This window comes from Scyliorhinus canicula, chromosome 11 (assembly GCF_902713615.1).
Source record: "Scyliorhinus canicula chromosome 11, sScyCan1.1, whole genome shotgun sequence".
NCBI classification, from domain to species: domain Eukaryota; kingdom Metazoa; phylum Chordata; class Chondrichthyes; order Carcharhiniformes; family Scyliorhinidae; genus Scyliorhinus; species Scyliorhinus canicula.
Genome location: NC_052156.1, coordinates 120,572,404 through 120,589,680, shown reverse-complemented (window position 1 = coordinate 120,589,680; position 17,277 = coordinate 120,572,404). Strand labels below are relative to the sequence as shown.

At 48.1% G+C, this 17,277-nt stretch overlaps 1 protein-coding gene across 4 annotated transcripts in view; it reads left to right on the top strand.

Annotated features, from left to right (window-relative positions):
* LOC119973336 (copine-8) overlaps nucleotides 1-17,277 on the top strand; it is a 449,311-nt gene that overhangs the window by 265,196 nt on the left and 166,838 nt on the right. For all 4 annotated transcript variants that reach the window (XM_038811212.1, XM_038811215.1, XM_038811214.1 and 1 more), the window contains one exon: nucleotides 5,829-5,933. In XM_038811212.1, the coding sequence (XP_038667140.1) occupies nucleotides 5,829-5,933 (105 nt within the window). The remainder of the gene's footprint in view (nucleotides 1-5,828; nucleotides 5,934-17,277) is intronic.

Here is a 17,277-nt window from a genome sequence, read left to right as displayed (position 1 = left end):
CGTGCCTCATCTGCTCGCCGCTAACAAGGGGGAGCTGCTTTGAAACGCTCCCTCACCACTCACTCCCTGTCAACACACAAACATGGCAGCGTGCAGACCTGCTCCTCGCTTTGGTGATGCCAACCTGGCCAAGATTCTGGAGGCAATATGTGACATGCTGTTCCCTGAGGGGGTCAGAGGGCCAACAGTAGCCACCAGTATCGCTTGGGAGTCAGTGGCAGCAGCTGTCAGTGCGGGCACCATGTCCAGGTGGACCGCCGTCCAATGTAGGAAGAAGACCAACCACCTCCACTGAGCTACAAGGGTAAGTTACCACCTGTCTCCTGACATCAGTTCCCCCTGCCTCAGCTCAAATTCATAAAACCACCCATCCCAGATCACTGGCTGACACCTCGCACCCTCCCCACATCCAATCTGGCACCCACCAACAAAGCCACTTTGTGTCCAGTTACGGTGCCTGTCATGATGTGCAAACATGTAACCAATGAACACTCGGAATAGGACACAACCAATGGGCAGTCAGGACACTCTGAGGTGGCATCACCACAAGGGGGCATGACATAAACACTATAAAATGGATGAGGCACTCACACCCCGCCTCTTTCTACAGAAAGACATCTAGAGAGTTAGACTGGGTTGATCAGCAGCATCACACCCCAGCACGTGGCTTAGAGCAAGCTGGTACAGTTAGATTGAGTTACTCCAGTTAGATTAGAGAGTCAAACTTATTTGAGAACTGTGTTAATAGTTCAATAAACACGTTGAATTCATTTCAGAGTCTGGAGCATACTTTAGTTCAGACTGCATCAAGTAGCAGCCTGTGTTATCCGAAGCAGCATAACACAACAGTGCCCACACAATCCACCTGCCATAGACCCCCTGATCCATCAAGCGCGGGGGCCAGAATGCCCTCTCTTTGTCCCCACAGGAAAAGATAGCTGATCATAAGTGAGAGAAGTCCAAGACTGGGGGGCAGAGTACCAGAGATCTGGGTCCTCACCCCCTATGAGGAACAGACCTCATAGATCAAGGGGTTGACTGAAGAGCGACCTGCGCCGCAGAGGTGAGAATCCACTGCCCTTCACTCAGATGACCTGTCTCAAGTGTGTTCTCATGTCAGACAAAATTATCCTTCCCTTTGACTGATTATGAGCTGGATTCTCAGTTTGGGAGCCTAAGTCACCACGCCGGCGTGAAAACAGTGGCCACCGATTCATGGCTCCAGGGTGGACTAGCAGCCAGGCAGCATAGAGCCCCCGGCTCACAGCATTGCCAGGTCCGTGACCACGGATACGCCCGGCGGCAGCCTGCAGCGGCCGCTCCGTGCTTCATGACGGACGCAGCCCGCAGACCCGGCCCGCAAAATTAGTCCCCCCCTTTGGTCGGTTTGCGTGCCCCAGTGTGATACAGTAGATATAGCGTGCGGCATACTCCAAGAGTATGCCGCTTTTCAGGGGACAGAGCATCGCAAAAGGGGAGCCGCCCCAGAATCCGTCGTCATCGGGGATTATCCACCCCGTCACAGAACGCGATTGCGGCGTCGGGGATCCAGCCCCATATCTCCATTCTCTCAAAGGATCTCCATCTAATGAAGCCGGACCATCCGGAGTCATCTCCTCTCTTCCCCCCCCCCCCCCCACCACCATCATTTGCCTCTGCCCTACCCTTTGCGGCATCTCTTTTCTGTCCTTCTCTCCATCTCTCTCCTTGATTACTCTTCTATTACCAACGAACATTCATTCCTCCAATTTGCAGTGCCTCAAAACTTTAAAGGCATTATATAAATGTCAGCTTTTGTTTTAAGCGTCACTTCGTAATTGGCTTTCTGGTGCTCCAGTTGCACAGTATCTCAGGACTCTGATGTCCACTTTCTTTCTGACTTGTCACTTGCTCAAAAGAAGTCGAGGAAGATTCTGCAAGAGGATCTCTCTCATCTTTCTGATTGCATTTTGGTAGTAACAATTCCTTAAAAAACACTCACATGCCAAGAAATATTTGAATAACTTACAAAATGATTCTACTCAGTGAGTTCACCTCAGTCTATGCAGAGACCAGTTTCCTTTTTGTTGACTCATTTTATAACATAAACATGTCAGGACTCTTTGGATACATTTGCTGAAGGGCAGACTGATATCTATGGATTATTTGCCCTGATTGAAATGCTAAATAAATATCATATTAAAATGCCGTTATCATAAACCCTATAAGCAACAGTTTATGAACAAAAATTTGTTAAAGTCCCAAAAACAGGCATCCTGCAATATAAGGCACTCAATTTTTGCTGCCTGCTCAGAACCCATATATTTTAATTCCCCACATGGGAAAGAAGAACATTTTTATTAGCTGTGCTACTTGGATGTAAGCAATGGATTTTTTAAATTTCAAGATTCGTTTATGTATATCTGAGCCAAAAACATGAAAATTTGTTCCTAGTTATAATGCATAGGCAAGATAAATGTATATATATTTAAATATATGGGGCACGATTCTCCGACCCCCACGCCGGGTGGGAGAATTGTGGGAGGGCCGGGCGATTCACGCCACGCCGCCCTGGCACCTGCACGCGATTCTCCCACCCCCCAAAACGGCGTGTCGCGTTTTGCGACAGGCCGCTCAGAGAATCGCCTCTCTGGTCGAGCGGCGATTCTCGGGCCCGGATGGGCCAAGCGGCCTGCCTAATACGACCGGTTCACGCCGGCGCCAACGACACCTGGTCACTGCCGGCGTGACCATCGCGCGACCGCTGCGTGTGGGGCCTGTGGGGGGCGGAGGGAGGATCGAGCACTAGTGGGGTGCTCAGGAGGGGTCTGGCCCGCGATCGGTGCCCACCGATCGTCGGGCCAGTGTCTCTGAAAGACACACTCTTTTCCCTCCGCCGCCCCGCAAGATCAATCCTCCATGTCTTGCGGGGCAGCGGAGGGGAAGAAGGCAACCTGCGCATGCGCGGGTGACGTCATTTAGGCGCTGCCGGCCGCGTCATTCAGGCGGCGCCGCTTTGACACAAGCGTCAAGGCCTGGCGCGCGAGATTGACGCGCCGCCACTCCTAGCCCCCTGGGGGTGGGAGAATAGGGGGCGAGGAGCGGCCTCCGATGCCGGAGTTAAACACTCCGGGTTTTTTGGCACTTTGTCTCCCTTTGGGAGAATCGCGGCCATGGAAAAGCAAGCAATATCAGTTTAAAACTAGGAAAGTTGAGGTTTGGTATCTATGAAGTCACCTAGAATAAATTGGATGCTTATTTTAAGCATATTAGTGAGCGCACTGAGAGAGGAAACCTTGGGCACGATTCAGCGACCCGTTGCACCGAGCGCGGATCCGGGCTCAACGGGTGAATCGGGCAAAATCAGGCTCCGCACAAGGCTGATCGAGTCCTCCGACTCGCTCCGTCCGGCACAATCTGGACCGTGCCCTCACTGGGCAAGAACCAGATCTGCATACTTACCTGGACCCAAGATTCATCTGGCGCCTGGGACTCAACAACCATGCCTGCGAGACCTCGTCAGGGCGCTGTTTAGTACTGGCCCACACAAAGCTGGGTGTCACAGCAACTCGGGGGTCTTGCAGGGTGTTCAAGACCTGTGGTCATGGACAGGGCGTGGTGGTACCCTGGCACTTTCCATGGCACATTGACAATTTGGCACTGCCAGGGCATCTGGGTAGTTCTTCCAGGGTGCAGTGCCGGGCTGACTGTGCCAGGTTGACTCAGCCATGGATCGGAACCAGGGGGAGCCTTGCCAATTGGAGAGGGTGTGTTCTCAGGAGACTCTTCAAAGTTTGCCGGGGGGGGGAGGGGGGGTGAGATCGGTGCTGTCGCTCCAAATGGCACCTAATCTGCAAACAGCCTTTCTTGGTAGCTCAGGGAGTTTCTTCATCAGCAGGAAACCTCTCTAAGTGCGTATTTGCCAGGAGAAACGCCCTGAGGCCCAAAAAACAGCAAACGGCCACTGAATAGCGGGGTGATTCCTGGTGCTGCAGCTGCCGGAAAACACCCCGCCAAATGCACCCAAAAGTGGACCAAATTTAAGTCTGCAAATCACACCCCTTTGATTTGTTTTAACCAATTTTACAATAATCTCAGAGTGAAAAATGTGTTTCCCAGCAACGAAATGGCCATCTGTTCCATAAAATACTAGGGCTGGACTCTCTGCTGCCTGATGCTGAAATTGGGAATGCCAATCGGGCGGAGAATGGCTCCTGATGCCAAAATCGTGGCAGGCGCCCATTTGACTCCGGATGGCGATTCTCCGCCTCCTCCAAATCGGCGTCATCAGGACGCGCAGTGCCACAGTCGCAACCCCCTCGGAATGTCATTAGCGTACCCACCCATGATGCTCTGCCTCCAATGGGCCGAGTTCCTGACAGCGCAGGGCATGTGTGGTCTCAGCGGTCATGAGCCTGGCGTGGCAGCTACGGAGAGAGAGAGGGCATGCAGGCAGAGTTCAGCACCAGCACACTTGGCCGAGATCTTGCCACTGGCAGGCTGCTTCTGCCAGGGCTGGGGGGCGTGGTGGGGGATGGCCAGTAGGTGAGCTGTGGGTTTGGGGTGGGCGGGAACACTGTCCAGGACAGCCGATGCCACCTTTTCCAGCACGGTTGGTGCACGTGTTGGGGGTGTAGGCACATGTGCCGCTGCAGCTTGTCAGCGTGCGCATGTGCAGCACGGGCTCGGTGATCCTCCAACTGTTTTCCGGGCATTCTGCAGGTGTTTCACATGGCGCCGGTGCTAGCCCCTGATCGGTAGTGGAATTGATGCGGGTTTCACACCGATATTTCTGCCGTGAAACACCATGGCCGGGATTCTCCGACGTGGGCCTGGGTCGCCCCGCCGCCCCGATTTTGGCTTCCCCATTCACTAGCGCCGTTTCTCGGGGGCCCGTGGAATTCCCGCCGCGCCAGTCGGGGGCCGTTGATAGCGCCCCCCCCGGCGATTCTCCAGGCCCGATGGGCTGAGTGGCCAACGAGTTTGGCCGAATCTCGCAGGCATAGATTACTCACCTCCCACACGGCTGGACCTGGACGGTGAGTGTGCGGGGGCCGTCCTGGGGCGGGGTGGGGGGGGGTGTGCAGGGGTTCCAACCCCCGGGGGGGGAGTCCCATGGTGGCCTGGCCCGCGACCGGGGCCTAACAATCGACAGGCGGGCTGGTTCTGTGTGGCCTTACTTTATTCTGCGTGGGGCCCCTGTCGGGCTCCACCATATTGCCCAGGGGCCGGCGCGAAGAAGGGAAGCCCCGCGCATGCGCGGAAATACGCCGGCCGTTCAGCGCATGCTTGGAAATACGCCAACCGTTCCGTGCATGCGTGAACACGCAAGGGCCGTTCCGCACTGGCTGGAGCTGCGGGGACCACTCCGGCTGCAACCTAGCCCCCAGAAAGGTGAGAATTCCTCACTTTCGGGGTCGTTGACGCCGGAGTCGTTGCCTCCAGTTTTCACGCCGGCGTGGGGACATAGCCCCATTATTAGAGAATCCCGCCCCGCGGATCCTCCATTAGCGTGAGCACTTAGATGCAGGAGCAGAGAATCCTGCCCTGTACCTCAGGAGGCTGTAGTGGGGGCAGAGGGAGAATTACACATTTTATATTTCCAGACTGGTTCGACATTTTGTAATTTTTACCGGCTGTGATGTAACAGTCTCAATTAATGGATAAGGTTCCAATCTCGGAGATTTACTCTCAAATTGTGCTCTCATCATTTTGGGAAAGTAGTGTTGACCCGTTGAATCTACCCTATGGTCCGGTAGAGTTAACTTTTCCAAACAATAAAACAAACACAAAAAGAAAATGCGAAAATGATCATGATTATTTCAATCTATGTTTTATATATATTTTAGGTTCACCATTTGTCACAAGACAGAAGTTGTAAAGAACACATTGAACCCAGTGTGGCAGGCCTTCACAATTCCTGTGCGTGCTCTCTGCAATGGGGACTTTGACAGGTAGGAGGAATCAGTGCATATCCGTTTGCAAATTTAGCTGGTTACCAAGGATACTTGAAAATAATTTGAGGCTTTTTTAGAGGTGACATATATAATATGAGTTTGCATAAATATCAAGCATTGGCACAGCATTATTGTCTGTTGACAGGCCTCTTCCAGACTATTCATGTATATTCAATATTGTGCAGTCCTGAATATTTCAGATCTGCCAAATGTAAGCCCTTCAGGTTGAGACGCTGTCAGTCAATCATTTCATATGTCTTAAAGTGCTGCTCAGAAATATTTGGAATATATTGAAAAGATACTAGGAGAAAATAATACTTTACTTATTCATTCACCAATTTGCATCCCAGCATCTCTTGCTGGAATGTGGTTTGATAGGCATTAGGGCCTAGAAACTCAAATGCGTTGTGCCCGTTTATTAGATGCTAAATTGATGTTTAAGCTTCCAATAGGTCGTGTAGGAAGCTTACTAAATGCCGGATCATATTGGTAGGGAAAATATTGGCACCGTGGCTCGTACCAGAAACAGGTTTTAAGCAATTTTTATCACAATATGAGGGTTATTCTTTCCTGAAGGTCCCCTCTCCCTTGTAGATTTGTCCTGAGGTAGCCAGCACAGGCAACAGCTGCATTCAGGAAAACCAGGCCTGCATGTGGCCTAGCAGACATGCTGCAAGACAGTCAGAATGTAGAATTGAATATACCAGGTTATGAGGTCGACATGAAAAATAAGGCAAACAATAAAGGGAGAGGAGCAACCTTAATGATAAGGGATTAAATTAGTTTGATGGTAAGAGAAGATATAATGAGGTAAACAGGCAGTAGAGAATTTATGCTTAGAATTAAGAAGCAGAAAAGTGTAGTAATCTCTGTATGTGCATATACATAAGGGGTTAATGTGTAATCAGTAGCATCAGATGATCACTAGAGGACAGTACCAACAGGGGTTAAAAAAACAACCACATTGTGCCTCTCTTCCTCTCTTTTGGGTGGACTGTGACCAGGGCAGGAGTATAGATTAGCTCAGATGATTAGTATAGTTAAACATGATTACTGTATTTAGATCTAGTTAACCTATCTACTAGTATTAATATTAAAGTAAAGAACTCACGCCATTATTGTTATAGTTACTCAATAAACCTTTTGTTACTACTGGACGACTTTGAGTCTTTTTCATCAAGATTCAGAAAACCTCATCAGCAACAGGATTGAGTAACATTTATTACATTCAGTAGGATATCAAAACATTCTACAGAAAGGTAATAAAATATGGTACCAGGTTATTTGGCTTTATAAAGAACAGTACGAGTTAGATTTGGTCAGAAAAAACAAAGAAAATAAAGTATTGACTGTTCGACCATGGAAGACTTTGCAGCGTTTGGATCCTCGACGACTAAACCATGTTCAAGCTCCATGGCAGCTGAAAACTAACGGTAACTTATGTAATAACTGGAAAATGTTCAAACACCAGTTCCAAATATATATGGCAGCTAACGATTTGAACACAGCCTCTGAAGAAAGAAAAATAGCACTGCTACTGGCAATAGCAGGACATCAATCTATAGAGGTATATAACTCCTTTAATTACTTGGAAGGTGAAGACAAAACTAAATTGAAAGTGATACTCGAAAAATTTGAAGAACACTGTAAAAATCAGTCTAGTGAAATCCTGGAAAGATTTAACTTAAGTAATAGGTTCCAGAGAAATGGCGAGTCAATCACTAATTTTATTGCAGACCTCAAGTTAATAGCACAAGGCTGTAATTTTGCTGATTTAAGAGACACCATCATCAGGGGTCAATTAATTTATGGCCTATCTGATGAAGATTTGAGGGAATCACTTTCACAAGAAAATGATCTAACTCTAAAAATTGCGATATAAAAGTGCAGATCGCATGAGCAAAAAAAAATCAGTACCTTCAATTTATCCCAATAGAAATGGTGCGAAAACGTACCACGAGGTGAAGGCATCTCACTTGACGCAAAAGCACATTTTAAATGGCAGCCATCTTGAGCGAAAGCGTTCCAGCCAGCGTGCACTTCGGGAAAAAGATGCATAACGGCGAAATTCCGTTCTGCGCATGAGCAGTTGCAAAAAGAGAGCACTCTGAAGGAAAATCAATTTGCACATGCGCAATCGATGCCAACGCATTATGTCACGAGCATCATGACATCAGAAGACTCAGACCACACCCACTTAAAGGGGCACTGCCCAAAAATTAAAACTGAGTTTTAAAGCTACAAAACCAAAATTGTTTACCTCAAAAGGCAGAACATATATATATTGAAGAATACTACTCCTACATGGCTGAGTTATTCAGATATAATGATCATAGCATCAGCAACACTGTTGAAAAGCTCAATATGACTCTACTCAGTGTAGATGAATCCAATACCACAATGGAATGGCAGATCGTTGATACATTGGGTGACAGCAACCTGTCAAATAGCCAAGAAGAAAACAACATCACAGAATGCTGACCGACTCCGTTGAGAGAGCACTGATGGTCTCCACAGAGAGAACACAGCATGACGCCACACAGAGAGCGATGAAAAACTCCACAGAGAGCGCAATGGGAGCCTCCTCCGAGAGATCGGTGACAGACTCCAGAATGGAAGCAGTTAAAGACTCCAGAGCGACAACCAAGAAGACTATGAAGGTCTATCCATCTTATTTGAGCAACTAGAAGGCTATGAAAGTCTACCCTGCTCTTTTAATCAACAGCAAGAAGACAATGAAAGTCCACCCATTGTATGCGAGAATAGTGACAATATGATCACAATCCACATACAAGGTCACAGCAAAACTGACAGATCTCAGCTCGTCCGTACAGAAGCACTCAACAATCAAAGTAAATCTACTCATGAGTCCAGTGAGACCACGTCAATTAAAACCTAATTTACTCTAAACTACCCGTATGGGCCAGGGTTTAGAAAACTACAAAGTATATCATGAAGTTCACATAACTTTTAATAGATTTTGGTTATGGGGACCACTCTTCAGGTGTTATGCAACAGAGACCTTAAATATTTTAAAAACAATGTTTATTCTATGAATTCAGTTAACATTTTAGAAACACACAATAAACATCTTATCAACTACCAACACACATAACCCCACAGGTACAATACTCTATAGGTAACCCTTAATACTTTTCCTAGCAACATTCATAAGTTAAACCCTTTTTTAACAAATACAGCGATTTTAATTCTCTACAGAAACAGGTATTACTTTGAAATCATCAAGTGATTTGGAGACATTCTTTAGAGAGAGAGATATACAGCTTCTTATTTGAATGCATCTCTCCAACTCTGAAAACGAAACCAAAAACAGAGCCACAAAGCAGCTTTACATCTCAAAATGAAAGTGAAAGACAGCCCAGCTCCACCCACACACTGACTTCACTGCAGCTATTTGATAAACACTCATTTCTTAAAGGTACATCCACCTGACATACCCACAAGAAAATGAAATCTTGAAGATTTTGACTCCAGAAGAGGAGCACCAAGAAACCAAAGATGATTCAAATGAACCTGAAATGACTCCAGAAGAGGAGTATCACGAGATCACAGATGAAGCAGATCAACCAGAAATGACTGATATCACCAAGATCAATGAAACATCAGATCATTCAAGTGAATCTCACATCACAAAGCTCAATAAAGCATCAGGTATCACAAAGGTCATTGATACCGAGAAGTTTGAGAATGACTCAAATTATCCGCCAGGAACAGTCATTGAGCGCAACAAAAACAACAAGAACAACACCAAAAACAACGACGACAACAATAACAATGAAACAACAACCTGTACAACATGGTACAACTCTGCGCATGAAGGACAATGTAACAGCACAGTCCAAAACAATGGCAAGAGCAGAAACAACATGGCATGTCAACAAATTTCATAAATACGTATTTGCTTCAAGGCAAAGAAGCAAAACAGTTGTTAAGGCAAATGACACACAGAATCAATACCACAAGCACAATAAAAAGTCAAGATCAGACATTGAAGTGATTCAACCATTTGAGCACCTCATGATGACTTGTTGGTACTGAAATACAAGAAAACCGAAGAAAGAAAGAAACCTAAGAGACTAAATGTATCAACATTTGACTGATTAACTCATTGATTTCATGTAATGCATTTGCAAAACTGCATCAATTATATTTGTTCAATTTTCTTTACAACATACAGAAAATATGTAACACAAAAAAATAGGGGGATGTAGTGATCTCTGTATGTGCATATACAGAAGGGGTTAATGTGTAATCAGTAGCATCAGATGATCACTAGAGGTCAGTACCAACAGGGGTATAAAAGCAACCACATTGTGCCTCTCTCCCTCTCTTTTGGGCGTACTGTGACCAGGGCAGGAGTATAGATTAGCTCAGATGATTAGTATAGTTAACCATAGTTACTGTATTTAGATCTAGTTAACCTTTCTACTAGTATTAATATTAAAGTAAAGTACTCACGCAATTATTGTTATAGTTATTCAATAAACCTTTTGTTACCACTGGACGACTTCGCGTCTTTTTCATCAAAATTCAGAAAACCTCAACAGCACCAGGGTTGAGTAACATTTATTACATTCAGTAGTATATCAAAACATACTACAGAAAGGTACTAAAAGAAAAAGGACTATCTTGCATGTCGTGTACAGGCTTCCAGATTTTCGATGTGAAGTAATAGGATGCATAAATGTAGAGATTAGACAAAAATGAAGCGAAGACAGAGTGGTTTTAATGGGGAATTTTAAATTTCATATACATGCAACTTAACAGATGGTCAGCCTGCCAACAAGAAGCTAAATTGGTTAAAAATGCTTACCCGAATATGGAGTCGGAAGAAACACCCATGCTGCTCTCAACCTCAGTTAGAATGATTAACTGCTCCTTTCCTTAATGGCAACTAATGCCGCCCTCCCTCTCGGTCACCTCCTTTCCTGTTGGTTCTCTCTACTGATCTCCATTGAGGACCTAAACTGATTGCTGCTGGCATCAATGCAATAATCTGTTCTTTGAGAAATGGAACGGTATTTAAGGCAGGCAACAAGGGTCTAGACTGCCGGTTGGAGAGCCTTATTCTCCTCTTTAATTCTAAAGGCTTGGATTTTTCTTCAGCATCCCACCCAAAATGATGTAAAACCAGGCAGCAGAGCCCACTGCCACGTCGTTTCCATTCCAAGTTGGATTTCCCTTCCTCTCACTCTTGCCGGGACCACAGTTGGCTTCCCTTCACCTCAGCAAATGGGCCCAGGTTCCCTCAAACCCGTTCATCTCTCATATCTTCACTCCTCAGGACTGACTGGTGAAAGGAAGCCAAGGCTTAATGCCGACTGAATTTCTCTCCAGTTCGTCGTGCAGCATCAATTTTCAGAGTGAAAACGCGGCCCTCAAAAATTGGAGCCTACCTCTTCTTGGGTCTTCCACTCTTTAAACCCTCTTTCCCACCCCAGGTGCTGCAGCGGAAGCCCTATTCATGGGAGGGATATTTTCTCCTCTCTGTTGGCCGGCAGAAAAATGCTGGGAGCTCAGCCTGCATATTAAGTGACATTTAAGGGTCAGAATCATAATGGCTGCTGGAGGAACAGACAGAAACCTGTTCCCACCGCTGCACTTCTTCAAAGAGGAGCCTGTACACAGGAAAATCAGCAAATAATAGATTTTTATCTTGCGTTAGCCTGACAAGCGAACAGACTCCTGCGTCACCCTCTGGTGTGCACCACACACCTGCTGTAGTACATCAGAAGGATGCAGGACCTCCTTGGGAGCGACTAGTAGGAGGTCTACCCAATCCCAGGGAACAGCTTGCCCCAAGACAGATGTTATGCATCTGGAAAAGATGATCCCATCACGGGTGCAGGTGCAAATTCAGAGCCGGACTTTACAGGAGGGGGTGTGAGAAACATTCCAGCGCCTGCAAGTGCAACTGGAGGAGTACAGTCACCTTCAGGTGCAGGGGATGGTGCCGACAATGTGTGGCACCCAGGCCAACACTGCTGGGTGGTGCCCACTGTGGAAGGAGTCAGAGCCATGTGTGAGGACGTTCAAGGCTTGGGTCACACTGCGATGGTCCATGGCTGAGGCACAGGACAGAAGGGCCCAGACACAGGCAGACATGTCCCAAGCACAGATGGACATTACTGTGGCGCTCCAGAGTTTGGATCATTCACAAAGGGTCATGGCTGAGGCCGTCGAGAGCATTGGGACATCCCACACAGAGGGATATATCCCAGTCATAAAGCACCATGGCTCAGCGCATTGGTACCATGGTTCAGACGATGTGGCCCATCGCTGGAATTCTCCAGCCCTGCTGAATCTGACTCCCTCCTGACACTGGAAGCAGGCCGAACAAGCTGACACATCATCATCTGTGACACACGAATGTCAGAAGGGCCCCTCCAGGTCCAGGCCCTCCAGAGGATGCCTGCCAAGGACATCACAGGCCAGAAATTTTCCGTCTGAAATTTGGAGCTGCAAGATGAACTGAAGAGAAATTCAGTCGGCATTAAGCCTCGGCCTCCTTTCACCAGGCAGTCCTGAGGAGTGAAGATATGAGAGGTGAACGTGTATGAGGGAACCTGGGCCCATTTGCTGAGGTGAAGGGAAGCCAACTCTGGTCCCGACAAGAGTGAGAGGAAGGGGAATCGAACTTGGAATGGAAACGACGTGGCAGTGGGTTCTGCTGCCTGGTTTTACATCATTTTGCAGAGTACGTAGAAAGCAGCTGGCAGCCTTCACTCCTGATGTAGTGGAAGCTGAGAAGGAGTGGGAGGCTGCGGAAGCAATGATTAAGATGGCACTTTGGGCTCAGGGGCACCCCACAGGCTCAGGGACATCCCATCATCACTTAGAGCTGCCAGGACATGAAATAGCAGTGTTATACACTAGGGTATGACAGCATTCCCAATCCATGACCCCATAGCTTGCTCTATCTCCCACTGCCCCCCCCAACAAAAGATACAGCCCATAAGGAGGAGCCCCCATCGCACAACCAGGGGTCAACCAGGCGGTCAGTGGTACATTACCAAACAGACATGCTTCAATAATGAGGAGCACCAGAGCTCATTTCCCAGCGAGTCGTCGTCATCCTCCATCCCACTGACACTGGCAACCCAAGCCTATCACCCGGGTGTGATGGTGAGATGTCTTTTGGAAGTGGAGAGGGGAGTCCTGGTCATGGGAAGGGGCAGTGGAGAGGGGGGAGTGGAAAGATAGGCAAAAGGGGTGGAGTAACAGGGTGATAGGAAGGAGTGGGGTGTAAGAGGAAGGTGGTGAATGGATAAGGGGAAGGGGTGGGGTGAAAGGGTCAGGTGAAGGGGGTGGTGAAATGGGAAGGTTTGGAGTGAAAGGCTATGGGGAAGGAGGTGGAATGGGTCATGGGACTAAAGTGCATCGGAGCAGTGGGAGTGATGGTAATGTAGTTGCTAGACTATTGGCACCCTAGTCGGTGAATTGTGGCTGGATGAGATTATCCCTGGTCTGACGGCCCTGTATGACCCTGGTCGTGGCTTGTCGAGCCAGTTCTGGGTCCTCCATGGAGTCCTCCTGTACACCTTCATGTTCTTCCTCCTCCAACAAGCCTGATATTCCTCCTCATCCTCCTTCAGCATGTCTCCCCCGCTTCTACACCAAGTGGTGCAGCACACAGTAGGCCACCACAATGCGTGAGACCCTCTGGGCGCCTCATTTCAGTTCCCCACCAGAGTGGTCCAGGCAGCAGAAGCACATCTTCAGCAGTCCAACTTATCGCTTGGTGACACCGCTGATGCTGAGTGCGCTGCATTATAACGGTCCTCTGCCTTGGTCTGGGGCCTCTGCACAGACATCATCAGCCATGACATCAGCATATACATCTTGTCACTCACTAGTCAACCCCTCATCTAAGGGAGCACCTTGAAGGTGCCAGGAACTGACAAGCGCACTAGGATGTATGCTTTGTGCACGGTGCCTGGTAGCGTGCACACAAGTGCACTATGTGCTGCTGGTGATCGCACAGCAACTGCATGTTCAGGGAGTGGTTAATAGCCCCCTGGACATGGGGCATGGCAGTGATTGTAACAAATCCTGCAGTCCGGGCATCCTTGTGGGCCTGGCCCAAGTTAAAGGTGACGTAATCCAAGGCCTGGGAGCATTGGGCATTTGTGACATTGCAGATGCACCTGTGGGCGGCAGAAGTTTGTGAGATCCTGCACAGGTCCCCGCTCGAACCCTGGAAAGAATCAGAGGCATAAGGCTTGAGGGTGGCTGCATGGTCTCCTTGTTTAGGCAGAGTTGTTGCCGGCATATGGTGTCTGGCAGCTCCTCGAAGGACCAACACTGACGATAGACACCAGGCCTATAGATGCACCGCCTTTGTTCCTCCCCCTCAGCCTGATGGGCGGCCAGCACTTAAGCCTCACTGGCTTGCCCCTGCTGTTGTGCGGCAGGCTCTTGTCATGCAGGGTCTTGCCTAGTCTGGCCCAGGCACACTCGTCACCATACGAGAGAGACAGAGAGGGAGTCAGCAAGACCATCCATTCACCCCAAATCTCATGGTCATCCTGCGTATGACTGCTGAGCTACCCTCACCATTCCCCCTGTCCAGTGCAGTGTTAATGTGCTGTTAGCCACCAGAGGGTTTTGGCATGGTCACCGAAACTGTCCCATGTCTCCTACTGTACATCCACTACCCGACGTCTAGGTGATCCCTCCCTTCATTCCCTGAGTAATGGCGACCCTCCTGCTCTGGTAACAGTGGATGTCCCTGTGCAGTCTCATTGCCACGAGGCTCAAGCTCTTCCTAAGGCTTCCTCTTCTACTAAGCTATGTTTAGATATTGAGCCTGAGGTGTAGCTGGAATCGCATTGACGATGGATAGTCAAAAGGAGAGTCAATGCTGTCTGAATTCTGAGATGTCACAGTTTCTTGCCAAGGTGTGGATGAATAGTTGGTGAACGATCAGCATTGAATGTCACTCCGCCTTCTCCCTGACAATTTGATGCAATCCTACCAGCAAGGCAGCCATTGAAGTACCTGCCACTTCTACATCGGCTTGCATTCCCCCCCAACCACCCCCTTCCAGTTCATGACCTTGACACTGCAGCTCTTTCCCCATCAGGAACTTGCGCTTAACCCTGCAAGCGAAAACCTCTGCCCTCACAACCCCTCCCTACCAAATGAGGAACTGATGGCTGCAACAGAAGGTGTTCGGGATGGGCTATGTGGCCCTTCTCCTAGATTTCCCAGGGAGTCCAATGGGGGTGTCCTCATTGAATGAGCCTTGTGCATTCCTGCCAGAACAGTGCCAGCTGCTTGTGTGGTGGAGATGTTCTTACTGTGCCGGCATGCAGCTCTATCTTAAGATGCTGAAGTGAGGGAACGTCCGAAAGATGAGAGTTCTTGAGAGATGTGTGCTTTTGCTGGGAGTTTCGCAGTTATGATATATTGAGTCAGGGGTTTAACACTGAGGTTGTCTGGGTCACTGTCCGTGTGGAGTTTGCACATTCTCCCCGTGTCTATGTAGTTTTCACCCCCACAACCCAAAGATGTGCTGGTTTGGTGGATTGGCCACGTTAAATTGCCCCTTAATTGGAAAATAAAAAAATTTGGTACTCTAAATTTATTAAAAAAACACTGCGGTTTCAGAAATCTGTTCATGTCTCCTGGGCAGTTCCAGGATTGATACACTCATACTGTGTGACACAAATGGGGTGAGGTTGACCTGCGGGGCCATGGGAAATTGCCTGAGCCCTTGGAGTGGGTCAGCTGATAGTCTCACAAGTGAAATTTTTACACTGACAGGGGATGTGTGCCAAAGAGGGTTTCAGCAGCCATTTGTTAATGTGCCATTTGTGTGAACTAAGCTCTGCTTCATCTACTGGGGAGCTGTGCATCCAACGTGTTCAATAAATGGACCCAGCACCTGGTGGTCCTCAGATTCAGCCTGGCCACACCCAATCTCTTTGATGAGGGCGCTTAAATACACGATGAAGGTTCTAGATGAGAAGGCTGATTGGAAATTTACATGACCAGGAGACCTCAGGCCTTTCCAGTGCCAGTGACAGCATTCAACAATTTAAATGATCAGGAGCCTGAAAGTTACATGTCGGGAGTGAGTTGTCACCTTTCACAGCTGCAGCAGGAGCTACAGCCACAGAACCCCAATCCCGAGGGGGACCTCCACCCAAGTACAGACGCTTGCCACCAAACTGATCCCCAGTCACCAGACGTACACCCCTCCGCAACCCCTAAACAAAACTGAAAGGCGCTTACCTCCTTACTTCACCTGGAAGGCCATGGCGCCTGGACCTTGTTTCTAAATATTTGCACAAAATCATGCCCGTGATTCCTGGCTGCCGGGGGTCATCATGGGTTCAATCAGGTTTCTTGCTCGTTAATCGCATTCAAATGAATGCTTATTAGCACTTTGCATGCGGGCAGCACGTTGGCGCACTGGTTAGCGCTGCTGCCTCATGGTGCCAAGGTCCAGGTTCGATCCCGGCTCTGGGTCACAGTCCGTGTGGAGTTTGCACATTCTCCCCGTGTTTGCATGGGTTTCGCCCCCACAACCCAAAAGATGTACAGGCTAGGTGGATTGGCCGTGCTAAATTGCCCCTTAATTGGAAAAAAGGAATTGGGGTACTCTAAATTTATTTAAAATATAATTAGCACTTTGCAAGTTCCTGCTGATTAGGGGCGTGAGGGAAATCCCGTTATAGCTGGTGGGACAGACCGGACACTCACGATGGGTCTGACACTTGTGCATCCCGATTTTGGGCTGACGCGCTATTCTCCGCCTGATCGCGAATCCCACTTCTAGCGGGTGTGGCCGGAGAATCCTGTCCTTTGTCTATCAGTCTATTTGCTTTTCCCAATTCTTTTATGTATATGTTACAGCTTTGACAGTTTCTGCCAACATATCTCTCGTACCCCTTTCCCATTGCTGTTATTTCTGGTCCTTTCCTTTTTGTGTCTTTTCTTTTATTGAATTCTCTTTTGCTGCCCTTCATCGATGCCTTGATTAGTCTATTTACTGATGGCGGATTTGTAACTCAGACCTTGATTAAATGACAGCACTTGCAAGGATTTCAGTTTGAAATCCTGTCTGGAAGAATAATAACCTGGTAACTAGCGAGATCATCTGAGAATCTTGGCAGTCATTTTGAAAGTGGCGACAGATCAAAACAAACTTCCTGAATTTACATACGGATTGGCAAATAATGTTCAGTGTTTTTTATCTTCATAGCAACTATTCAGGCTTCAACTGGAGTATTGTGGCAAAATCTGAGCATCATACATTAGGAAGAGAATCAGGATCCTGAAAAGTTAATTAGAGTGGTACCAGGAATTAAAG